General features: G+C 40.1%; 1 protein-coding gene across 3 annotated transcripts in view; it reads right to left on the bottom strand.

The window, feature by feature from the left end:
- B4GALT6 (beta-1,4-galactosyltransferase 6) overlaps positions 1-26,844 on the bottom strand; it is a 65,572-nt gene that overhangs the window by 33,194 nt on the left and 5,534 nt on the right. The window contains exons 2-3 of one of the 3 annotated variants that reach the window (XM_019465469.2): positions 8,921-9,037; positions 1,591-1,704 (exon numbers count right to left, since the gene is read on the bottom strand). In XM_019465469.2, coding sequence (XP_019321014.1) covers positions 1,591-1,704; positions 8,921-9,037 — 231 coding nt within the window. Of the gene's footprint in view, positions 1-1,590; positions 1,706-8,920; positions 9,038-26,844 lie in introns of those variants that run through there. The other 2 variants (XM_053902527.1, XM_053902528.1) reach the window with 2 other exon arrangements.

A 26,844-nucleotide genomic window follows, 5' to 3' on the forward strand; every position in this document is an offset into this window, starting at 1 on the left:
ATTTGTACGGCCTTGGAGTAATATAGAAAGCTTTCTTGAGACAGAAAAAGCAAAAACTTTAACACGATTGATACACTTGAAAATATCGTAACTTTAAACTTCTATAAAACAGAAAATTCCATAAACAAAATGAAAAGATAAGCCAAGGACTGTGAAAAGCTGTTATACAATACATACAGCAGACAATAGGTCACTGTTGGAATATATGTAAAGAACTTCCATTAATCAGGACAAAAGCCCAATTAACCAATATGGAATCAATAAAGCACACAACTGAGTGAGTCACAGGAGAGAAAATTCAAAACCACTCACTAACCCATCAAAAGTTACTCAAACCCATTGCTAATGAGAAAAGTGAAAATCCAAACGAGATATCATTTTTTAACAAATTAGAAAATATATTTTTATCACATTAGCAAAAATTTAAAAGTCTGTCAATATCAAAATAGTTACATTCATGCTTTGATGTTGAGGATATAAACTGGTACAGCTCCAGGGCACCTGGGTGGTTCAGTTGGTTAAGCGTCAGACTCTTGGTTTCGACTCAGGTCATGATTTCACAGTAAGTGGGATTGAGCCCCGCAATGGGCTCTGTGCTGACAGCAAGGGCCTGCTTGGCATTCTCTCTCTCCCTCTCTCTCTGCCCTTCTCTGCTCACGTGCTCTCTGTCTCTCTCTCTCAAAAATAAATAAGCACTTGAAAAAAATGAAAATAAAAATAAAAATAAACTGGTACAGCTCCTTTGGTGTAAAACCAAGCCAGCCTATGTAGCAACTCCAGTTCTAGGGATGAACCCTCAAGCATATATGTACCACATGCAGAGAAATCTGTACCGTCCTGCTCCCAATAACACTACTTTGTGATAGCAAAAAAGTGGAAACCATGTAAATTTCCATCAGCAGGTAAAAAGGTAAATGAAATGTAGTACCCTTATTCAAACATGTACAATACAGTAATTAAGGAAAATAAGTAGATCTATATGTATCAATGTGGATCGTTCTAAAAAAATTAAGGAAGGGCGCCTGGGTGGCTCAGTCCGACTTCAGCTCAGGTCATGATCTCACGGTTGGTGAGTTTGAGCCCTGAATCGGGCTCTGTGCTGACAGCTCAGAGCCTGAAGCCTACTTCCAATTGTCTCCCTCTCTCTCTGCCCCTCCCCCACTCATGCTGGCTCTCTCTCTCTCTCAAAAATAAATATTTAAAAAAATTTTTTTTTAATTAAGCAAGCAAATTCTAGAAATAATTGTAATCTTAAGACAATTTATATAAATTCTTAACACCTTTGAGACATTATAACTGTCTACCTATTTCTGTAAAAAAAATTTTTTAAATAACCTGTAAGAACACATATCAAACTCACAATAGAGGTTGCTTCTGGGTAAGCGATAAGCTTTTTCTTCAACTTTTCAATCTCCCTCCCACCCCAAAAAAATGCTTTGTCCAAAAAAGAAATATCAAGTAACATGCTACATAACATGAACATTAGCACCCACAGTTAATGATCTGAGCATGGTGTGCTCAAACCATATGATTTGTATTATTTTATTATAACACAAGCAAACAGTTAAGTCAAAATTAGATGACACTTACGCATATAAGGCAGTTTTTCTGGGCAGGGGAGATATGGTGAATATGTGAAGTTTTCCGGAAGATATGTTGTTGTTTGAACAAGATAATCACTTGAATTATTGCCTTCAGGATAATCTTGGAGAGAGAGAAAAAAGTTACAACCAAAAAACTCCCTTTTGCTTTCTTTGCTCCTAGTACGAAATATGTCACTACCACTGTGAGAAGGCCTACAGTATGCAATCTACAGAAGTACTTAAAAGCAATTATCTACAAAGAACTAGAGAAAAGCAAACGCAGCTGCTGTGGCTACTCTCCCATTCACCCTTCACTGCTGCTAGAAAAGACCTCTCAGCATGATTTCCCAAGGGAACTGGGGAAAAGTCTAGAGAGCAGCCTGGCCAGATCTGTGCATACATACAGAGCAGGCTTATCTGTAACCATAGGAGAACACCTGCTCCCATCCCTCCCCCGGCTGAGCAAGATCAAAAGGGAATGTGAAAGTATACCAGGGAATCCTCTCCACCGTCAAATGGCCAAGGGTATCCTGGACAACCACACCGTCACAGCACAATGCTTCTAGTAACCACGGAGCAGAGGGGTGGGAGTACTGTTTTCTCACCACCCCACACTTAAGAAACTGAGATTTACCACTCAAGTTACTTCTGTAATACGGTCCATTTTAAATCTTTTTTTTTTAATTTTTTTTTAACATTTATTTATTTTTGAGACAAAGAGAGACAGAGCATGAACAGGGGAGGGGCAGAGAGAGAGGGAGACACAGAATCGGAAGCAGGCTCCAGGCTCTGAGCCATCAGCCTAGAGCCCGACGCGGGGCTCGAACTCACAGACCGCGAGATCATGACCTGAGCTGAAGTCGGACGCTTAACCGACTGAGCCACCCACAGGCGCCCCCCATTTTAAATCTTTAAATTACTCATTCCCAATAGCAATAGCAGGTTGCAGTCCCTGGGGAGCTGTGAAGCTCTATCTCATGTTAGGTCCATTATTTTTAGATACTGCAAGTTACACAGCATACAGGGAGGGCACTAGTTAGGGTGCCACAGTCAAATGGGGAGTTCAAATCCTTGCTCCAAAATGCCCTAGCTTTGTGGCACAGGGCAAGACAATGTAGTTTCCCACCTGTGCCTACCTCATGTAGCCATTTTCAGGTTTCAGTTAGAGAAATGCTCAGAACAATCTGGAGCCCATATATATACTCACTGACTAGAGCTATGAGTGACTGGTTCAGAGACGTGCATGTGACTTAACCTGGGACAGTAGAACCTTAGGAATTTTGAACTTGGAACCAAAGAGATCATGTTTCGGCCCTTTCTGTAACAAGGTTCTGAGATTCAGGCCTGAGAACCATGACCTCTATGTAAAATGAGGCCAGTCTAAGAGAATGAGACCAACACGCAGTAAGAGACAAGACTCGGAAACAGCTGATTAAACTACTGTCTGTCTCCTAGGTCATAAACCGTGTCCCCACAGGAAATGAAGCTCTAGCAGACACTTTAGGAAAATGCAAAGATATTCTCTCAATCTCCAGTAATCTGCTCTGTTGAAACAGTTATTCCTATCTGAACTGGTCTGCATGAAAAGAGAGAAGAAAGAGGAGAAGAGGCATGTGACTGCAAAAAGAGGCCTGTCTGTCAGTGACCAGCAAGCAAAAGGCGAAAGGTAAAAATCACATACCTCACTAAACTGGAAAAACTAAACCCTCTCACTGTGGAAAAATGGTAGAATCCTGGCAATTGAATATGAATTATATTAGAATAATCAAATACCAAACACCTGCATACTTTTTGCCTAACATAGATATTCACTCATCATCAAAATGAATTTGACAAGGGATGCAGCCCGGGCTCCAGGATGGCACTTCCGAGGAAAGAGACTCTCCCCACCCCCAGGCACACCTGCTGGACGGGACCCTGCAGAGGCTGCAAGAGGAGGTATAAGGGGATCTGGTACCAAGGAGAAGACAGAAGCTGGAGGAGAAGGTCCAATTCTAAAGGACTACATGGAAATCCCAGTTATGAATTTGGCAGGGCACGGGGAAGGTTTTAAGGGAAGTGCATTTACTGCCAGGAAACCCCATGATAAGATGTACAACTGCTAAGGCCTATTCCACCAGGAAGCTGGAAAGCCCCAGCGACAGAATCCTCCCAATGCCCCTCTCCAGAAGAGCCCTGGAAAGCACTCAACAAAGAAAATCCTCCAACCCAAAGGGGAGGGGGCGTTTAGTGGACATTAATTGTTTTATAACCAGGGACACACCAAGAGCATTGAGACCCCTCTAGCAGTCCACACCCTATATGTCCCCCATATATATCTGAATGATTTAAGATACTGAACATAAAAGAAGTGTAAGTCCATTAAAGTTCTGATTCTTTCCTTAAGATGCTTTTTTTTAAATTTTTTTTTAACGTTTTTATTTATTTTTGAGACAGAGAGAGACAGAGCATGAATGGGGGAGGGTCAGAGAGAGAGAGGGAGACACAGAATCTGAAACAGGCTCCAGGCTCTGAGCTGTCAGCACAGAGCCCGACGCAGGGCTTGAACTCACGAACCGCGATATCATGGCCTGAGCCGAAGTCGGACGCTTAACCGACTGAGCCACCCAGGCGCTCCTCCTTAAGATGCTTTTTAAAAAATATATCCAGATATAGATCAAATTTCAAGTTATATTCAAAAAACTTTTCTTCATTTATGGGGACTCTTACTATAGTAGGCATTTACTATACACTATGCATTTGTAGGAGCTAAAAACAGCAGATAAATAAGGTTGTCCCTGGACTTTATGTGTTCAGAAGATTCATTTTCTTATAATCCTGAGGCAGATAAATATTAACATTCTCAAAATTCCCAAGCAATTTCTTCATGTCATGTAGTTAACTTTAAATAAGAGTATTTTCTTATTGTGCATAATTTATTATTTCTTGTTATTAATATCTGGCTCCTTCTTTTAGCCACTTGCTATGATTCTATAAATCTACATCCAACTCACAGAAGTAATAAGCTCTCTAGACATTTCTGTAAAACAAACTGTTAACGATAGCTCCCCCTGGGAAGCCTGGTGGCAACGGGAGGTCTGGAGGATTGTTTCACTTTTTATTTTAGTGCTAGAATGACTGAGTCTTTCACAAAGTACCCTTGCATCAGTTTTTAAAGAACCATTAAAAATAAAACAAACCTCAAAGACACACAACAGGAATATATTCACTTCCTTTAAACACAAAGTTTTGGAGCTAAACATGTTATTCTTGGCCACATCATCACAAATGATCATAAGGGTCTCAACTCATTGCCAGACTTACAGAAAAGTCTCCGCACCCCTTGAGTACTGCGTCCAGTGGGACTTATGTCATCCCGATGTATTATGTATAAATCCATCCACTCAACCCCTGCCACTAGTCTGAATATCTTTTTTTTGAAATCAAATTGCCTTTGATTTCCAGTATCTAATAAAGTATCTACAACATGGTAAAAAATTTACTGTAAATGAACACCTCACAACTGATAATACAGCCAACAATTTAAGCTTTTGGAGGTTATACTGTAATAAACCCACAAAATCATTATTCCCACAAAAGTGCTTAGGTCCATCAAGTAAAACCACTGCTTTCAAAATCAGGAGCAGTTTTAAAAGGTTATGCATGATAGATGCAGTTGAGACTGATCTACCACAACTGCTGTAAAATATAGACATTATTTCATCTAATGAATGGATGGATGAAAACACAATGAGTTCTGGGCCCCCAGCCTTCTTCCTCTCTTCTAGCACCACACCTGAAGGAAAGAGAGACACAGAATGAAAACTGCTGGGCAGGTCCCCTCCTCAGCTCCCATAGGACCTTATGACTAATGGAAAAAGGACCCTCAAGGGCATAGTTTTTCCCACAAACGGCAGCTTAAAACAGGTACAGAAACTCAGTGAGAGTTCTAGCCTGTTTACCACTGCTTATGGTGTGTTGCCTGTGGCGTCTCAGACCCTGCATCTATCAAACGAGGAAGTGTGCTGGGTTATTTCTAACAAACCTACCACTTCTAACGCTGCATGACAACTATCCTCTGCTTCGGTAATTATTCACTGATTACATCTTGTTTCTAAACTTGACTAACTCTGTAGCTATAAGGCAAAGCATCATTTGATCATGAGAGTGTGTAATTTCTTTACAAAAGTATTACATACAGTATGTATTTACATTTGGTGCTTCAGAAAGCCAGGTAAGAGGTTAAAAACCCTTTTCTGAAATCAAATGTGTGCTTAGACATATCACAATCTATTTGCCATCAAGTGTTAAATTTTAAATGAGCCAGTACATGTTAATCGATTTTCCCCTAGAGTTCAGTTAGCTCTTTGTACACCTTATTGGCCATTATCTCCTTTTTGCAGATTATATCTGTATGTCTGTGCAGAAATAAACTGCATTATATTGGTGCACCTGGATGGCTCAGCCGGTTAAGCATCTGACTCTTGATTTCCACTCAGGTCATAGTCTCAAGGTCATGGGATTGAGCCCTGGGTCAGACTCTGTGCTGAGCATGGAGCCTGTTTGGGATTCTCTCTCTCTCTGCCCCTCACCCACTCACACACGCCTGTGCTTGCACGCGCACACATGCACACACTCTCTCTCTCTCTCTCCCAAAATGAATAAACTTAAAAGAAAAGAAATAACAGTATTATAAATAACCATGTATGCTTCCATCTCTCCCAAAAGCCTAGAGATCCTCATACAAAGGGAGGATATTGTTCTTAATGTTGTATCTCCAGTATCTAGTAAAGTACACTAACCATACCAATTGTTCAATATCAGTGAACATGGCAAAAGCCTCATAGTTGCCTACTCAAACTCCATTTTCTCTTTCTCCTTAGGTAACAGAACCCCAATTTCATTCAAAGCACCAGTGTACCCAGCTCAAAGACTATAATTTATAGCCTGTTATAACAAAGTCCTGGCCAACGAGATTTAAACAAAGATACCATGTGAAACTTCTGGGAAGTCTCCTTAAAAGGGTCCCTCTGTTCTTCCCTCTTCCTTTCTTCCTTCTTACTGACCCAAGTACAAATATAAGGACCGGGGCCCTATAACAACCTCAGACTGTAAAACTCTGTGACAGAGCAGAAGATGGAAGGCGTGTGAGGACACTCTCCACCACAGCCACAGATAGCCAACTTCCAGACATAAGAATATAAAGCCTCATGTGCTTAAGCCACTGCAGCCGGGTCTTTCTTATGACCAATCCCGATCTGTAGCTGATACAATGACTGTCCCCAGAGAACAGTGTTACCACCAGTGAAGGAACCGTGTGAAAAGTTTTCAAAGGTTAACAAAAGTAAGCCAACTCTTACCAAAGCTGGCATTAGTTGTTGGGTCACTATTGAAAATACGAGATGGAAGGGGCACCTGCGTGGCTCAATCGGTTGAGCGTCCAACTTCGGCCCGGGTCATGATCTCACAGTTTGTGAGTTCAAGCCCTGCGTCGGGCTCTGTGCTGACAGCTCAGAGCCTGGAGCCTGCTTCAGATTCTGTGTCTCCCTCTCTCTCTGCCCCTCCCCCACTCATACTCTGACTCTCTCTCTCTCTCTCTCTCAGAAGAAGTAAACATTAAAAAAAAATTTTTTTTTAAAAGAAAGAAAATATGAGATGGTAAAGGGGAAAAGAGGATTTCCCCATTTCTTTCTTGTCTTCCAGTTGTGGGGTCTTGACTCAGTAATAAATTCTCTTAATCAAGCTCAATGTTCTCACATAAAACTTATTCATGCCCCAGGAAAAGAACCTGATCATGCACAGAAGTCCAGCACTCCCTTATACGAATACAGTAACCTAAAGATGCTGAGTATTTCTGTTCAGTGGAGTGAACTTTTAGTGAACACTTTCACAATCAACTTATTCAACCAGAACAAGTCCTAAAGAAGCTTTTATAATGTTTAAACTGCTCCTAACACTGACCTACTACTCAGAAGACCAATTAAAGCAGAAGACCAGTTAACAAGATTTTTACTATACTATTAAAATTCCAAGTACAATGACAGTCTTTCTAAAAGAAATTTCTTTAAAATTAAAAGGGAGAAAACAAGAGTGTTTTGATTTGTGACATCATCAAACAAATCAGGCAAATGGCTAGAATGGATTTCGTAGAAGCACGTGTGAAATTAAATTAAGAATCAATATGATACAGTCTTGAATTTTTTAGAAGGGTAAAACTATTACCCACCTTAACAGACATTTTAAGAAGATCTATGGTTGGAAGATAGGGACTTCCTATTAATAGAGTGTGTGTGTGTGTGTGTGTGTGTGTGTGTGTGTGTGTGTGTCTGCCTCTTGTTTACAATGGCACATTGGAGAACTATTGACATAAATTAAATCTTTTTTTTTTAATGTTTATTTATTTTTGGGAGAGACAGAGACAGAATGCGAGTAGGTTGGGGCAGAGAGAGAAGGAGGCACAGAATCTGAAGCAGGTTCCAGGCTCTGAGCTATCAGCACAGAGCCTGACACGGGGCTCAAACTCACAAGCTGTGAGATCATGGCCTGAGCTGAAGTCGGACGCTCAACCGACTGAGTCACTCAGGCACTCCAAATCTTTAATTTTAACTGCTTAAAATGAGAATATAGAGGATGCAACAAGTGACAATGAATCACTAAAACATTTAAGTAACCTCTAATAACACTTCAGGAGACACCGCAGAAACTCTGCCACATGGGGGCATGAGCATTCTTCCACAGTAGTTAAAGCTATTTACATCAAGTCTACCTTCATTAAAGCACTACTTGGGCATATTACTTAAGTTTTAACCAAATGTGATTGTGATGGAGAGTCTACTTCCAGATAATATTTTTAAAGAAGAGCAGCTAGCTACGGATTTCCAGTCTTCAATAATTTCTCCTGAAGCCCCCTTAAAAAGCTATACAATTATTAAGAATCTTCTGCAATTAAAAACAGTAAGTATTTTCTAGACATAGTTGAAAAACATTTTAGGAGTCAGAATGGGCATAAAGAGAGACAGCAAAAGGACTAATATGGATAAACTACTCTCTCTGTGGTTAGTTCCTCTTGACAATAGGTGAATTGGAAAAGCTTTTTGCATTGTATGCTTGCAAGAATTAAGTATCTTTGGACAAAACCCCCGTCCCCTCTGTGAGAACACTTTTACATATCCTAAAACATGGGACAGCCCTGGCTCACGCAGTACAAGAACCTCCCCGCACAGACAGTAGGAGACACCTTCATCATTAACAGAGTTACTTAGAGACAAAACCAGAGGCTGCGAGACTTGGTTTACCTCTTTTCGCTACAAACGTTAAGAAACAGAAGCAGAGAAGGAGGAAGCAGCTAGCCATCTCACCTGTACCGTTGAGTGTGGTGTTCTTGTTTGTGTACAGCCTGATCATATGTCCTATGGTTTTCACATTTTCTCTCAACATTATTCCTCGAGCTTGTACCATGAAGAGATACGTGTTGGCTACAAAAGAAAAAAGATGAAGTATCATGACTCAGTATGCTTTTGTTTTTAATTTAATAAAATAATAGTCAGAATGAGGAACTGTCCAACAGACCCCAACTGACTTAATCAGCATGTCCAAAGAGAAAACAGAAATATAAAATGATTACTGCCCATTATCAAAAACTTATAAAAACAGGGGTGCTTGGCTGGCTCAGTGGGGAGAGCATGGGATTCTTGATCTCAGGGTTTTAAGTTGGAGCCCCAAGTTAGGAGTAGAGATTTCTTAAAAAAATATATATATATAAAAAACAACAACAACAACAAACAAAAACATAAAACAAACTGCTTTTTTAAAACAATAAAAATGAAAGATTTAAGTAGTGATGTCCATCAAATAGAATGAGACTAACTGAATATCATAATTCCTTTATTCATAAATTATTTTCTACCATAAAATATACTTAGAAATTTCAAAAAAGGCATTTTACTACAAATATACAATCACATAATATACTTTCTCTAATTCTATATGAATTCCCTCAAATCAAAACTCCAACAAAGGCAAGCATTCCTTATCTAATCATAAATATATCATAAATCACCACATCTAGTATGAATATGAATCTCACAATAGATCTTGCAAATTCTCAGTGTCTTTGGGGAAGGAGAGTTAGGGGGCAGAATGACCTAGAATCAATACCTATTTTGGTAATTTCTCTCTACTGAGTTAATTTCTTGGAACTTTTACACTCCCTTTCAATCACAAATCTACCTACCAGGATTGTAAAAGCAGACACAATCAAAATCAATGTGCATTTTCAAGTTGGTACATTTAATTCTTAGTGGTTAAGTGCTTCGAACTAGGCCCCAAATGTCTTCCTTTGGGAGAAACTGGTAAATTGACCAAGATTACAAAAATCTCTGCCTTTAAGAGATGCCAGGCCTCTTCAGAGAGGCACAGAAGTAATCAAAAGATCCTTTCTTTCTCAGTCATGATTCTACAAGCACAATGCAGGCATAACTTTGGACAGCTCACCGAATCTTGGCTTCCTCCCCTAAAAAAGGCAGTACTGCCCTGGCTGTTCTCTAAAGCCCCTTCTTCTCTAAATTCTCCAAGCATACGACCAAAACATCATGAACTCCACACAGTCAAAGGGAGGAGGATCATTTTCATGGCAAAACCAAAAAACTGCAAGGTTCACCTAATGACTCTTAGGATTTTAAAATAATCTGACCCTGAACACTGTAATGACACTCTCAAAAAATGAATGCCAAGTTAAAAAATCTTAAATGCCAACTAATTTTCTGGGTCTTATTCTACTTCCTTGAGATGATACAAAGAGATGAGCAAAATGTAATGTTTACTACCTCCTTTCCCATTTTTTATGTCAATGTTAATTTGCTCGAAATACAAAGGAGCAAAGTAAATAAAACTAGTAGAGAACAGAGTAAAATAACACTCTCCTCTTACCTTCAATCTGTAACAGAGACAGAAACAGAAATCCAAGCTTCACATAAGTTCTACCTCAATCATTTTAAGAGCATGTCTACATCCTCTCTAGAAAGCAGTCCTATAATTATATATAACTCATTTAGGCTTGAATTTATTACACCCGTGGGTTTACAAACACAAGTTTTTATTACATTTTTGCCCTTCAGTGGACTTTAAAAGAAAGAAGAAAACAAAGTGCAAAATGAAAACAAAAGAATAGCCAACCAAAACAAATGTAGGAAAACAAAACTTCAACTGAATTGATACAGGGAAAAACCATCAAATAGAAAACTAATGCCAACTGGTTTTCAACACCCTGGATCATTTAAACTTGAACTTATGTAGGAAATTTATTGTCGGTGATGTAAATACCTTGTAAGCCTTGTTCCATACCAAACTGGGGAAAAGACCTGTCATGAAGCAGCAGGACTGAGGCCCCTGTCAAAGTCTTTGCCTCCAGGAAACAGTACTGAGCCTAAGCAAGGATGTGCGAGTAAGAATGTAGATGCACTACCATGTGTCCTAGAAATGGAATTTTTTTTAACTACATTGCTTTTCCTTTTAACACACCAACTCATATACAGAAAATTGTCTGACATCTTGAATCCAAGTCAGATTTAAGCGCAAGGAAAACATCGGGTATAGAAAAGAAACATCAAAGTCAAATGGTCCTAAAAACTTCAAAACATCAGGTAACAAAACTGCTAAGGAACATTAAAAAATTAAAAAAAATTTAAAAAAAAATGCCTGCCGGCAACTGTGACAAAGGTGAACCATTTACTGAAAGAATGCATTTATTACTCGTTAGATGGATAGAGAAAAAAATTCAGGAAAGCAAGACACCAAGCCCTCCAAATGGAAAATCTATTAGTTTGTCTTAAATCATTTACAGCTAATTGAGTTACATTCCTTAGGTTAATGGTCCTCGTGGGTTTAATCCCCAAAGATCAAAATCCATTAGGGAATGAAGCTGTTTTGTTTAGAGTTGTCATTAATGGGAAGAATGCAAGGTGTCAAAGTATTGCAAGGCACACTAAACCAACATGAGAATGGTTCCAACTACCCGATTTCCAAACACCCTACATTATTAACCACAAATAACCATATGACTGCTAATTATCACAAATATAAAATGGAGTATCTTACTGGCAAACCAACAAATTCGACAAAATCCTCTTCTAAAATTTCTATTCCAAGGGTAAGAAACTGCATTTCAGAAAACAAATAGGAAAAACTTTCTCAGCTTTGCCCTTTGGTCTTGAGACAACTCAGAAATACACTAAAAACTACCACTGTTTAATTAAAATCATGCCCTGTTCTCTAGTTAATTTGCTATTTGCCTCTGCTTTATGAGACAAATTTATTTACATTGTTCTGTTTTTGGGGTGGGGAGGGAGTACCTATAACTTAACAAAAACAAAAAAAACTTCAAAAATCAACAGTTTACAACTTCCAGATATCTCACCCTGGGTTTGCGAGGCAAGAAATTTATGAACTTGCCTCATTCTCAACATCAGAAAACTAAGGAATGTACTGTGTCTCCCCATCTCTTTCCACATCTAGCTTTGTTCAGTGAAAAAAGTATTCAGTATTCAGTGAAAAAAGACAAGGAGTATGTGCCAGTCTGCACTGACCTGGAAATGTTTCCCGAGCTTCAAAGGCCTCAAACACAATATCCCCTTGGTCCCAATACCACGTTCCTAACCTTACGACACGCTAGCACAGATCCTTTAACAGAAAGTAACCCAGTGAAGGAGATTATGTGAGTTAGGTACATTTTAAGTGTAGCACTGGAGCTAAGAAAGAGGTGCAAGAAATACAACTTGGGGTGACATGTATTTAAGAGCGGGAATTGGGGCACCTGGGTGGCTCAGTCGGTTAAGCGGCCAGCTTCAGCTCAGGTCATGATTTCACGGCCCGTGAGTTCGAGCCCCACGTCAGGCTCTGTGCTGACAGCTCAGAGCCTGGAACCTGTTTCAGATTCTGTGTCTCCCTCTCTCTGACCCTTCCCCGTTCATGCTCTGTCTCTCTCTGTCTCAAAAATAAATAAATGTTAAAAAAAAATTGAAAAAAAAATAAGAGTGGGAAATATGGCAGTGAATTACTGTAGAAAAATGATCCACAGAAGAGATAAATTCAGATGCATGGAGAGAGACCACAAATAGGGTCACATAGATAAAAGATCCCAAGATGAATTAGTCTGAGCTTGAACACAGTGCAGGAGAAAGAGGAAATGGTCAACTATATCAAATGCCAGGAAGGCTAAGAAGAAAAACTAAAAAGAATAGCTTGGGGTGCCTGGGTGGCTCAGTCAGTTAGGCATCCCGCTCTTGATTTCAGCTCAGGTCATGATCTCGCAGTTCGTGAGATTGCACCCTGCATCTGTCCACATGGAGCCTACATGGAATTCTCTCTCTCTCACTCTCTGCCTCTCCCCCCATCAAAATAAATAAACTTAAAAAAAAATAACAGCTTAAAAAAGTAAAACACTAATATTCAGTACATACTCCTTACCAGGCATCCTTAGAAAAGCTTCACATACACTAACCGAATTAATCCTTACAAGCAACCGTACAAGATAGGTACTAATATCATTCCCATTTTACAGAGTAAAAAAAAAAAAGAGGCATGGTTAAGTAATTTGCTCAAGGTCACACAGTTATCAGGTGGTGGTGGAGGCAGAATTCAAATTCCAGCAGTTTAGCTCTTTACCACCATACTATTTAGCCTCTTAAAAATGCTATTAGGAGATCACTGTCAATCTTTTAAGAGAAGAGTTTCTGGGAAGCAATGGAAACAAAAGGCAAACAGGAAAGAGTAAAGTGGGTAGTGGCAAAGTGAAAACAATTTTCAGAGAAAATTGTGAGAGCAAAGTCAAGGGAAAGTGGGTTTTGTTTTTTAGAATAGGAGAAACCTGAGCATGGCTGTGGCCTAAGTAGAGGGAAGAAAAAGTACATTTAAATTTAAGGCACAAAAAGAAGTAAGAGGAAGGACAGGAAAGCACATTTCCACTGATGGGACAGTGTACACAGAGGCTGTGGGGTACACAGGTGCTGAGCATATCCGGGAGTAAACAACCCAACTTGAGTAGAGTTTGGAAGCAATGGAAAATGATTTGTAAAGGTCCACATGGATGGATGGTGTGGGGGGAAAAAAAAAAACACAGAAGAAAAAAGGGGAGCGGACTTGAGGTCTTTGTGAAGATGAGAAGTAATGTTAACAATGGTGAGAAAGTGCCAGAAGTATAAGGTTAGGAAGACTGTGGACTGGGGAGGTGCCAGGGAGAACAGGTCACAGCTATGGGGACTTGGCACATGGGAGGATGGAAGACAAGGACCAGACTGCCTGATGGCCACCGAGAGAGACGTCAGTGGGATAGGAGGTGGAGCTGGAAGGTTCTGAACTGATGCAGGCATATCTCAGAGACACTGCTGCAGTGGTCTGCTGCAGACCACCACAATAGATTTTTTTAATTAATTCATTAATTAATTTATTTATTTTATTTATTTTACTATAATAAATCAAGTCAAACAAACGTTGTCACTTCCCAGTGCATCTAAAAGCTACACTTACACTGTACTCTAAGCATGCAACAGCTTTATGTCTTAAAAAGCAATGTACATAGCTTTTTTTTTTAATGTTTATTTATTTTTGAGACAGACAGACAGAGCACGAGTAGGGGAGGGGCAGAGAGAGAGAGGGAGACACAGAATCCGAAGCAGGCTCCAGGCTCAGAGCCCGAAGTGGGGCTCAAACCCACGAAGCACGAGATCATGACCTGAGCTGAAGTCGGATGCTCAACCGACTGAGCCACCCAGGTGCCCCAAAAAGCAATGTAATACCTTAACTAAAAAATACTTTATTGCTAAAAAATGTTAATCATCATCTGAGTTTTCAGCAAGTAATAACCTTTTCGCTGATGGTCTTGCCTCAAAGTTGATGGCTGCTGACTGATCGGGGTGGTGGTGCTGAAGGCTGGGATGGCTGTGGCAATTTCTGAAAATAAAACAACAACCAAGTTTGCCACATCAAATGATTCTTCCCTCCACGAATGATTTCTCTGGAGAATGTGATGCTGTTTGCTAGCATTTTATCCATAGTAGAACTGCAAACCTGGAGTCAATCCTCTCAGACCCTGCCAATGCTTAATGAACTAAGTTTATATAATATTCTAAATCCTCTGTTGTCATTTCAGCAATCTTCACGGCATCTTCCCCAGCAGATTCCATCTCAAGAAACCACTTTCTTTGTTCATCCATAAAAAGCAACTCCTCACCCGCTCGAGTTTTATCATGAGATTGCAGCAAATCAGTCACATGATCAGACTCCACTTGTAACTCTAGTTCTCTTGCTATTTCCACCACATCTGCAGTGACTTCCTCCACTGAAGTCCTGAACCCCTCAAAGTCATCCATGAGGGTTAGAATCACTTTCTTCCAAACTCCTGGTAATACTAATATTTGGACCTCTTCCCCTCCATAAGTGTTCTTAATAGCATTTAGAACGATGAATCTTTTCCAGGTTTTCAATTTACCTTGCCCAGATCCATCAGAGGAATCACTATGTATGGCAGGTAAAGCTTTATGAAATGTATTTCTTAAATAATACTTGAAAGTCAAAATGGCTCCTTGACCCATGGGCTACCGAATAGATGCTCTGTCAGCAGGCATGAAAATACTAACTTCATTGTGTATCTCCGTCAGAGCTCTTGAGTGAAGGTACCTTGTCAATGAGCAGAAATATTTTGTAAGAAACCTTTTTTTCTGAGTAGGTCTCAACAGTGGACTTTAAATATTCAGTAGTAAACCATGCTGTAAACAAATGTGCTCTCATCTAGGTTTTGTTGTTCCATTTCTAGAGCACAGGCAGAATAGACTTAGCATCATTCTTAGGGTCCTAGAATTTTGGGAATGGCAAATGAGAGATGGTTTCAATTTAAAGTCACCTGCTACATTAGCCCCTACCTAACAAAAGTCTGCCTGTCCTTTGAAGCTTCGAAATCAGGCATTGACTTCTCTTCTCTAGCTATAAAAGTCCTAGACGGTGTCTTCTTCCAATAGAAAGCTGTTTTGTCTATACTGGGTATCTGTTGTTTAGTGGAACCACCTAACTAATTAGCTAGACCTTCTAGATAAGTTGCTATGGCTTCTACACCAGCACTTGCTGCTTCTCCTTGCACTGCCATGTTATAGAGACAGCTTCTTTCCTTAAACCTCATGAACCAACCTCTGCTAGCTTCAGACTTTTCTTCTGCAGCTTCCTCACCTCTCTCAGCCTTCCCAGAATTGAAGAGAGTTAGGGCCTTGCTCTGGACTAGGCTCTGGCTTCAGGAAATGTTGTGGCTGGTCTGATCTTCTATCCAGACCACTAAAACTTTTTCCATTTCAGCAATAAGATTGTGTCACTTTCTTTTCATTCATGTGTTCACCAGAGTAGCGCTTTTAATTTCCTTCAAGAACCATTCTTCTGGGGGCACCTGGGTGGCTTAGTCAGTGAAGCATCCAACTCATTGATTTCAGCTCAGGTCATGATCTCGCAGTTTATGAGTTCAAGCCCCATGTTGGGCTCTGTGCTGACAGCATGGAGCCTGCTTAGGATTCTGTGTCTCCTCTCTTTGCCTCTCCCCACTTGTCCTTGCATGCACACACATGCTCTCTTTCAAAAATAAACAAACTTTATGGGGTGCCTGGGTGGCTCAGTCAGTTAAGTGTCCAACTTCGGCTCAGGTCATGATCTCGCGGTTCATGAGTTCAAGTCCCACATTGGGCTCTGTGCTGAGCATGGAGCCTGCTTTGTATTCTGTGTCTCCTTCTCTCTCTGCCCCTTCCCTCCTCGTACTCTCTGTCTCCCTCAAAAAATAAATAAACATTAAAAAATAAAAAAATAAAAGAAAATAAAAAAACCTTTCCTCTGCATTCATATCTTGGCTGTTTGGTGCAAGAGAGCTTTCCACCTGTCTTGGCTTTCGACATCCCTTCCTCACTAAGCTTATTCATTTCTAGCTTTTGATCTAAAGTGAGACGTGCAACTCTTCCTTTCACTTGAGCACCTAGAAGCCACTGTAGGATTATTAATTAGCCTAATTTCAATATTGTTTTGTCTCAGGAAATATAAGGAGGCCCAAGGAGAGGGAGACTGACAGGGAAGGGTCAGTCAGCAAAGTGTCAGAACATGCACATTTATTGATTATTAAGTTTGCTGTCTTAAGTTTGGGTTCATGACACCCAAAACAATTACAATAGTAACATCAAAGAACACAAATCACCATAACAGATATAATAATAATGAAAACGTTTGAAATATAGTGACAATAACCAAATGTGACACAAAGACATGGAGCAGAAGCTGTTGGAAAAATGGTGTCAACAGACTTTCCCGACGCAAGATTGCCACAAACATTCAATTTGTAAAAAATGCATTATCTGCAAAGCACAATAAAGTGAAGCATAATAAAATGAGGTACGCCTGTACTAACTGCCAAAATCATCCCAGGATGCAGAATGTTGGGGGCACAGGCTTCTAAAGAGAAGAGAAATGAATGAACATTTATTGAGTACCTACATTGGTCAAGCTACCTGCTGTATACAAATATATGTAAATATATATACATATAATTATATTTAATTCTTTTTTTAGTTTTTTTAATGTTTATTCGTGAAAGAGACACAGAGCATGAGTGCGGGAGGGGGGAGAGAGAGGGGGAGAGAGAGAGAGAGAGAGAGAGAGAGAGAGAGAGAGAGAGAGAGAAAGATAAAGAGACAGAATCCAAAGCAGGCTCCAGGCTCCAAACTGCCAGCACAGAGCCCAGTGCAGGGTTCGAACCCATGAACTGCGAGACCATGACCTGAGCCAAAGTCGGACGCCTAATCAACTGAGCCACCCATGCACCCATGATTATATTTAATTCTTAAACTGCCTGTATGTATCAGGTTGAATGGAGACGCCCCCCCAAAAGATATGTGCACATCCTAATTCCCAGAAGCGGTGAAAATGTTATCTTATTTGGAAAAGGAGTCTTTGCAGATGTAATTAAGGATCCTGAGATGAGATCATCCTGGATTATCCGGGTGGGCATAAAATCCAATGACAAATGCACGGACAAGAAAAGGGCAAGGGATCATTTACACACGCACACACACACATACACACACACACACACACACACACAGAGAGAGAGAGAGAGAGAAGAAAGAAATGTAAAGATGGAAGCAGAGACTGGAGTGATGTGGCCACAAGCCTAGGAAGACAAAGAATGCCAAGAGGCACCTGAGGCTGGAAGAAGGAAGGAAGGATTCTCCTTGAGAGCCTCCAGAGGGAGCACAGCCCTGACACTTGATTTCAGACTTTTGGTCCCTAGGACTGTGAGATAATAAATTTCTGTTGCTTCAAGCCACTCAGTGTGTGGTAATGTGTATAACGGCCATAGGAAACTAATACACTACCACATGGCATGGGTACAATTTTCCCCATCGTAAGATCCAAAAACAAACTCAGAAGCTGCATAGGTCGGTATTAAAAACTGGGATTCAAGGACAGGTCTGAAGGACTCTGAGGGGCAGCAATGTGTTAGAAGCAATGGTTGAAAGTCATAGAGCAGAGGGAGGGACAAAAAAGAAAAAAAAAAAAAAGAAAAATCTTCAATGTAAGTTCTGAGGGGAGTGAGAAGGGATCAACCAGATTCCAACTAGTGCAAGGAAGAAGAGGAGGAAATCAGAAGGGGCACTTATAGTTTCCCATATTATCTACAGAACACATAAAGAATTGAACAATGTGGAAAAAAGAAAAATACTGCTTCCATTACACCCCTTGATATTAGTACAGATATCTGAATCAGATAGCTCTGAATTTCTAAGAACTCACAATAATCTTCTAAGTATCTATTTCAGATGCTTAAAGGTTTTCTTCTTCCCACATCTAGCCCTTGTTCAACAAATTCCCAGAAATTACTCATCCAAGATGGTAAAGCTAAACATATTATCTCTGTTAATCATGTTGTAAACCCCAGAATTAGGCCAGATAATATGTGAAATATTGTTCATACTTTGTCTAGGACCAAAGTACTGCCTGGGTTAAAAACAAAAAAGTAACAAATTTCTAGGCTGTGCCAGGCTGTAAGACAAACAATTCACTTTATGTCAAGGTACTATTTAAGCAGAGTACCTCACCATGGTGATGATAATTCAAAGCCAGGTATGGGCTCAAGGAAATCTGTAGTGCAAATAATTACCAACCTACAATAACTTCCTCCCCATCTTTCAAGTGAGTCATGGGCTGACTAACGAATAAAGAGAATGAAAGACTTCTTCTGCATTCAGAATCCCATTTTATCAAGGAATAATGAATTCAGTGGTTAGACACGGTACAGATCTATTTCAGATCTTAGCCAACAGCTACAGCTTTGCTGATGTAGACACTAAAAATTAACAAGAAATTCTTTACAACTGGTGCTTTTACCACTTCCACTCTGCAATTTAGCAGTCTTAAGTTATTTCTGGGGATTATTTCTGTTTGAATACTGATCAAAATTAAATATTTTTAAATAAAATTGGACTTTTCCAACAGTCTTAAAGACGTTCAGGGTGGAGACATGTGTTTGTTCAACACATATTTACTGAACGCTTACCATTTGCCAAGCAGTACCAGAAATTAAGGGGTCAGGGAGGTTCCTTTGTAAAAACCAAAATCCTAAAGCAGCATAAACTACCTAAAACATCAGAAGTACTTTTGCAGATCATCAGTGAAGCCTCGTTTAAACTCAGCTGATAATTCTAAAAATAGACTCTGAACCTAGCAATATGAAAACACTAACACAAGATATCAATCTGCACTGACATTTCTTAGTTGACTGTTGTTCACTTAAAATAGACACACGTTTCTTTAAAGCACAAACAAAAGTTAAGCATTATGCACCACATTGTAGGAAAGGAAAATTAGGAGGAAATGAGGGAATCAGGGAAGGAAGAATGTAGCCAATTAAATAGATTTTTTAACCTAATCAGTAAGGAAACTTATCTAATGAAATTACAGACTAAAAGATCAAACCATAAATAAACAGCCAGGCAACATTATTAAATTTCTGAAAATTAATGATTTCAGAATACATAAGGTGAATGTGAAATGAATCTTTACTGAAGAATTCTATCATGTGGGGCGCCCGGGTGACTCAGTTGGTTAGGTGTCCAACTTTTGATTTCAGTTCCAGTCGTGATCTTACAGCTCCGCACTGACAGCACGGAGCGTGCTTGGGATTCTCTCTCTCCCTCTCACTGCCCCTCTTCTGCTCACGCACTCTCTCGCTCAAAATAAGTAATTTTTTTTTTTAATTCTCTCATGAGGAAAAAAGGTGAAAAGTATTTGAACTATATGTTTTATAATTATCCCCAATTTCCTTGTGTTTTCACAATTAAAATACCTTTTGAAATTTCAACTTATTTATGAAAGGAAAATGATTCTGTAACAAGCAGGAGAGAAGGAGACACTGTGGGAAATGAATTTCAAAGATTTCCAAAGCTAGAGCATATTTTCAAATCAATAAACAAGGCACCTTATAATTCTCTACCTTAGGTCTCCTGATTCAAATAAAAATAAAGTCCAATTTCTCTTCCTCTGAGTCAAACTAGAAATTGCATAAATCATAATTTCTGAGGTATTAGCGTAATTATCAGGAAAACAATATATATAACATGGTTTCAATAAGGTCACATTAACACTAGCAAACCTCAAATATTTAAAAATAAAACAAGACCCAATATTTCAATCGAGATTATAGCACCAAGTTTCATATACCTACTTAAGTGTAACAATATTACAAAGAGACTTTTCTAGAAAAATGCTATATAAAATGTTTTTAAATCATTGGCTAACATGCAAGGTTATCTGCTTTAATCCCTTTTACTGATCTGATTAAGTAAATTACAATGTATCTTTCTAATAATTAAAAACACTAACAAATTTCAGATCAACCTATAACTCAGTCACATAGTCAGTGCAGATTCACAAAGAAACACATGATCCTGGTTGTCTTAAAGGATGTATTTGTCCATTCTGTCCATTTCTATTCTGGAGGAAAAAAATTCTTCACCATGACAGCCATCTCCACTCCAGTAAAACATGATGCTATAAACAAGTTAATCTAGTTTTTAAAAAGTAAGATTTCTTCTATGAAAGATCAAATGATATAAGATGATTAATTTAGAGAGGTAAACCTGTCAAGCACTTAACTTTTTTTCACCCACCAGTTGCGGTATTTGTCAGAAATAAAGTTCCCAGGGTCCAGAATTACCTAAGATGTATATTTAAAATGAACCAGAATCAGAATCAGAATCTCAGGTGATGAAACGTAGGAAATAAGTTTGTTTATGCAAACCACCTTAAGCACATTCCTGTTTGAAAACCACTGCTTGTAGTAACTCTTTAAAAATAACATTTGTAACAAGCAAAAAATTAGAACGTCCTTTTACATCAGTTTAATTATATTAAATAAATCCTCTTTACACAGCTTTCTAATTCATGCACAGTTCATTCAGACATGGAAGAATCTAAGTTTACCTCCTAGTATAATGGTATCACACGATGATTTGGTCGAATCAAAGACTTTCACACACTCGAGTAATTAATCATGAAAACATAGATGCAAGCAAAAAGCCATATTTATTATGCCTCTGGAGAAAAAAACAAGTTAATTACAAATTTCAGATTTAAAATTACTAAGTATGTTTTCCTAAACATTTCGCCACGCCACACAGCCAAAAATATAACTGCTGACGAACACCCTTTAAGCTATCTTTCCTATTTTAACTGAGGGTTTTTGCTGTGGCTTTAAACTAAACTTTGCCAAGTTTTGATATGACTAAAAACAAGTATGCTGATGAAACATAACAAATCAAGTTGGCTCACTGCAGGATTTATATACTAGAGAAAAATAAAATTGGGGTGTTACCTGAAATTCCCCAGTGAATCCAAGACATGGGATAAAAATGTCCAGTACTAACTGGTGTAAAGTCTTAATTTTGCAAAGGCGTGTTAATGGTGGTGTAGGTATCCTCGGAAAACCTACTTTCAACGTTGAATCAGCCTGATCTTCACCATAAATCACAATATTACCTGTATAGTACTCTCTTTGCTACTATGCTGACAAAAGGCAAAAATGGAAAAAAATAGTCTTTTAAATATTAAATCACTGTGTCCTCCATGAATTAAAAAGAGGAAAGAGAAGAGAAGAGAAAAGAAAAGAAAAGAAAAGAAAAGAAAAGAAAAGAAAAGAAAAACAGATACAGAGGGAAAAGGGGAAAAAAGGATGACAGAGATGACAGGGACAGGCTGTTCTGATTAAACTGGTAAACTGCAGTCTGAGGCAGTGGTAACAACAGCCAGCTCGGTCTAAAGCAGCCAGGAAAACTGACCAGGAGAATAGTGCACAAATCAATGCTCTTGGGAATTCCCAAAAGTGACCTAGGAAATCCAAGCTCTAGAAAAATCACTGCAATGTACCTCTTTCCACTGTCTCCCTGCAGTCTCCCCATCCACCCCCACACTTACTTAAGACAAACATGAAACGCAGGCTTGAAAGGGAAAGGAAGTCATAAAAGGCAATGTGGGGGTGGGGGGACAGGTGGAGGAACAGGTCTGCCCCTAAGCTGGGTGAGCAAGGGTGCTGTGGAGGTTAACATAGCATAACTGAGTGTAAGAGGCTATTAGAAGTCTGACCAGTCTCCCAAGCAAAGCACCTTCTCCAGCCTTAACAGGTGGTCATCTACCCCCAGATTAAAAACATGCTTATGAAGCACTTATTTCATTGTTTACTGACAACTCAGAATGCTGTGGTTTCTTAAAATCTGCTTCATGGGGCACCTGGGTGGCTGAGTCGGTTAAGTGTCCAACTTCGGCTCAGATCATGATCTCCCGGTTCGTGCGTTCAAGCCCTGCATTGGGCTCGTGCTGATGGCTCAGAGCCTGAAGCCTGCTTCAGACCCTGTGTCCCCTCTCCCCCACTCATGCTCTGTGCCTCAAAAATAAACATTAAATTTTTTTTTTTTAATCTGCCTCTTTGTAACTAAACTACCTTTATGGCTATCTGACGCTATCCAAAAAAGTTTCATCTCTCTTCTACGTGGTCTTCCTTTAAGCTGAAGAAGACAGAGCTCATATTTCCCCCAAACCATCTTCCAGGGCAACAATGATCAGGTCCTTCAACTCACGCACAGTGGAAGAGTCAGATACCCCAAGCTGTACATTTCAGCTCTGCCAGAAAACTACTTCAGCTCTTCCAACAACAACGTGTGAGACTTCGGACAGGTGACAACCTTTGGGAGCCAGTCTTGCCTTCTCTTTCTTTACAAGACTATTCCATTAGCATGGGGCTGGGGGTGTGGCAAGGACAACTCTATGAAGCTCCAACAGTGAAGCAGTGGGCTACATTTGGGATCTTTCTCCTGTAACTTCTTTCTTTGCACAAAGATTTGGTTCCAGAGACACGAAGGCCTCTGGGTCCAAGGTTCCCATGGCCCCGGCCCTTGAACAGAGGAGCAAACCTAGAGGCTCCAGTGGAGAAACAGGCAGCCATAGCTCTGACCGCCAGAGAGCCTAAGGCCTACAAAGCCAAGTGTCCTGATAAGCCTTGTAGTATATCCTCTGATAAACAGGCTGGCCACACAATGGGCTAGGAAACTACCCACTGTATATAATAACACTGCCTCAAGAGAAAAATCCATCCTGTTCCCAGCTAAATTCCAACTGGTATTTGGAATACCTGCCACACAGAGACTACAAACCTAGATTAGGAGTTCCCTTTTAAAAGTATCCACAGACGTGGCTATTTTTACCTTCAATAAACATTAAAAGGCAGTAATGGTAAACACTGCTGCAGAATAAATACATCATTTACCTCGTTCTGCCACATTAACAGACCTCAAATGTATTCATGGAAGAATAACATGAAGAATGGTATTTAGCATTGTCAGATTTCTAATTTTTTTTTTAATTTTTTTTTTTTTAACATTTATTATTTTTGAGACAGAGAGAGACAGAGCATGAACAGGGGAGGAGCAGAGAAAGAGGGAGACACAGAATCTGAAACAGGCTCCAGGCTGAGCTGTCAGCACAGAGCCCGACTCGGGGCTCGAACCCACGGACCGTGAGATCATGACCTGAGCCGAAGTCGGACACTTAACCGACCAAGCCACCCAGGTGCCCCAGCATTGTCAGATTTCAACGAACAAATTTTCTCTTCAAAAATACCTAATTTCGGGGTGCCTGGGTGGCTCAGTTGCTTGTGTCCGACTCTGGCTCAGGTCATGATCTTGTGGTTTGTGGGTTAGAGCCCCACATTGGGCTCTGTGCTGACAGCTCAGAGCCTGGAGCCTGCTTCAGATTCTGTATCTCCCTCTCTCTCTCTCTGCCCCTCCCCCATTCACACTCTGTCTCTGTCTCTATCTCTGTCTCTCTCTCTCTTTCAATAATAAACATTTAAAAATTAAAAAAAAAAAAAACAACCTAATTCCCACAGGCCCCTAGGATTTAGATTCACATATACTGAAACAACATAGTGGAGTTACATATGCTGTTCAAGGATGGCAATCTGACTATGGTAGGCAGTCTCTAAGAATGCCTCCTATTCCCTTGATTGTAGACCAAACTGAGTGGCTCTTTTCTGAGAAAACACGGCAAAAGTGATGAGGTTGTGAACTGCCCTATGGAGAGGTCCATGTGGCAAGAAGTGAGGGAGGCCTCCAACTAACAACCTGCAGAGAACTGAGGCCCTCACTCCAACAGCCCTCAAAGAACTGAATCCTGCCCAAACCTACATGGGTGAACTTGGAAGGCTCCCCAGTGGAGCCTTCACCCACAACCCTGATCAACCCTCAATACTCTGTAGACTCGTGAGAGAACTTGAACCACAGGCATGCAGCCACACCATATCCACATTCCTGGCCCATAGCAACTATGAGATAATACATATGTGTTCTTTTAAGCCCCTACATTTTGGGGTAATTCACAAAGTTATAGATAACTAATATGCTGACCAATCCAATTTTCTCTACTGTTCCTAATTCTCAGCCCAACCCTCCATAAACTCCCAAGGTGTCTCACATCTAACATCCCAATGGTATTGATTAGTCAGCTGGTAAGAGAACAAAGAAGCCGCCCTACCAACAGAAGGGACTGAATTAGAAACATTCAGCCACTCAACAATTCTTTAGTAAGCCTCTAGCATGCACCAAGGCAGAAACCAAATCTCTTAACTTAGTTTAGGAAACAGTTCACTCTATACTTAGATTTGATCAAATAAACTGAGCCCCTCACTCTAAACAGATAACTCAGACACCTACCTAATCTAGTACGAACTCCCTCAACCTCCTTCTCCATATTCATCTAATTATCTAATTTTTTGCTACAGCAAACATCTTTATGTCCTCTCTTCTCCCATCTCCAAAACTAATGTACCTATACGCTTTATCCCACTCTACCTGCTCTAATTCCAATCCTGCTCCCTTTAATCCATTCATAGTGGTACCGCCTAAATATTTCTGAAATGCAAATCTGATTGCGTCACTCTCCTACTTAAAATTTAAGCTCAATGGTTTGACATTGTCCTCAGGCTAACGTCCAAGTTCTCTTACCCAGTTTACAAGGATCACTCCGACTGGACCCATGTGTATCTCTCTGGCTCCAGCCCACACTCCTCTCTGTACTCTATGCTCTAGCCCCTAACTTTTTTTTTTTTTTTAACTTTCCATTTCCCCCTCACCTCTTAGCTTTCAAATATTCCAATCTAGCACGAAATATTTTTCCCCCAAGCCAATCGTTTAAGTACCTAACTTAAGCTTCTGGCCGCAGCTTCATCTTTGTCTTCTGCATAATGCCTAAATTAGTTTAGTGCCACCCCACAACCAGTGCATCCACAACAAATGGCATTTCACTCTACTCTAGAATAGTTATTCTTCAGTTGTGAGGATTTCTCACGGGTTATATGGTCTATGAAGACAAGGACCTGTGGATCCTGTTCAATGCTGAACCACAGTGTCCTGTAGAGACAAACATTTGCAGTATGAAGTCTTCCTAGACCACATGTTATAATCCGTTCTCTACTTACCTCCTACTTACCAAATTGGGAATTCTTCTAAGCATTAACCCATTGCAACACTTGTCTTGCTAATCATCATTTTTCATTCATTCATTCACTCACTCACAAAGGCCTCACTTCATTCCTATGATCTCTCTGTCCCTTCATTTTCCTGTTCCTATTTCTCCACTTGCCCTAAGTTGTGAGATTTCATCCATGGCTATCTTCTCTTCAGCTTCCACAAGCTCTCCTTGAGTGGCCATCCAAACTTCCCATGTCAACCACACTGACTGCCTATGTGAGACTGGGGAATGAATAGGGTAACAGAGCCTTTTGGGAAACTTTTCAAACTACACTTAGGCCTCCTCCATATTTCGATTTAATCCTTAGCGCCCCATGTTTACCAGTAACTGACATGATGAGTTACTTCTACTTGCAGGAGTTAGTTTTATCACTCAGGTGTGTTGGGGGAGAAATAGGTAAGTACCATTTACGTATATGCTGAAGACAGCCAAATCTCTTTCTTGTTAGACGTCTCTCCTAGGCTCTAAGTTCTTATTTGCGTCTTCCTACCTACTGACATGTTCTTCCTGGATATCCCACACTCTCTCTAAAGAGTTAGGATATCCTAACTCACTCTCTCTAAAACCAAAATAGCTCCCTCAAAGCACATGCCTGTCTATACCTCCTACCAGCCACCTAGCTGTCTAAGCTGGAATACCAGCATCCTCCTAAAGCCTCTCTCTTGCCTTCAATGTCACTACTCACATCCTCTCAACTCTGTCTGGATCCAACTATGACCTTGATCAGGTTCTCATATTCTACTTTCTGAGCTACTGACATAACTTCCTACCTGGTCTCCCTGCCACTGGTTCTGCCCTTTATCAATCATGCTCCATGCTAAAAGAAATGCTCTAAAACAAAGGATTGCATCATTCCCCTTTTCAAAACTTCTGATGTTTCCTGCTACTCCCAGGACAAAAATTTGAGCCTGGGATCAGTGACCAGCAAAGAAAGGCCCGGAGGGAAGAAACCACTGACACCAAGACCCAAATCAAAAGAAACCCTAAAAGGAGCCATGTAGGTCAGAGAACTTGGTGAGGAAAACACCAGTGGACCTTTGACACACAAAGCAAACTTCAACAGCTCAAAAAGAACACAACCAGGCTCACACAGCCAGGGCCAGGAGGCTAAAGGGCTATGATAAGAAAGCTGCAGGGCAACTTGCCACCTTCTGAGCTAGCCAAGAGGAACTCAGGCAAGGAAAAAAAA

Source organism: Panthera pardus, unplaced genomic scaffold, assembly GCF_024362965.1.
Source record: "Panthera pardus isolate Hobbes unplaced genomic scaffold, ASM2436296v1 HiC_scaffold_15, whole genome shotgun sequence".
NCBI classification, from domain to species: domain Eukaryota; kingdom Metazoa; phylum Chordata; class Mammalia; order Carnivora; family Felidae; genus Panthera; species Panthera pardus.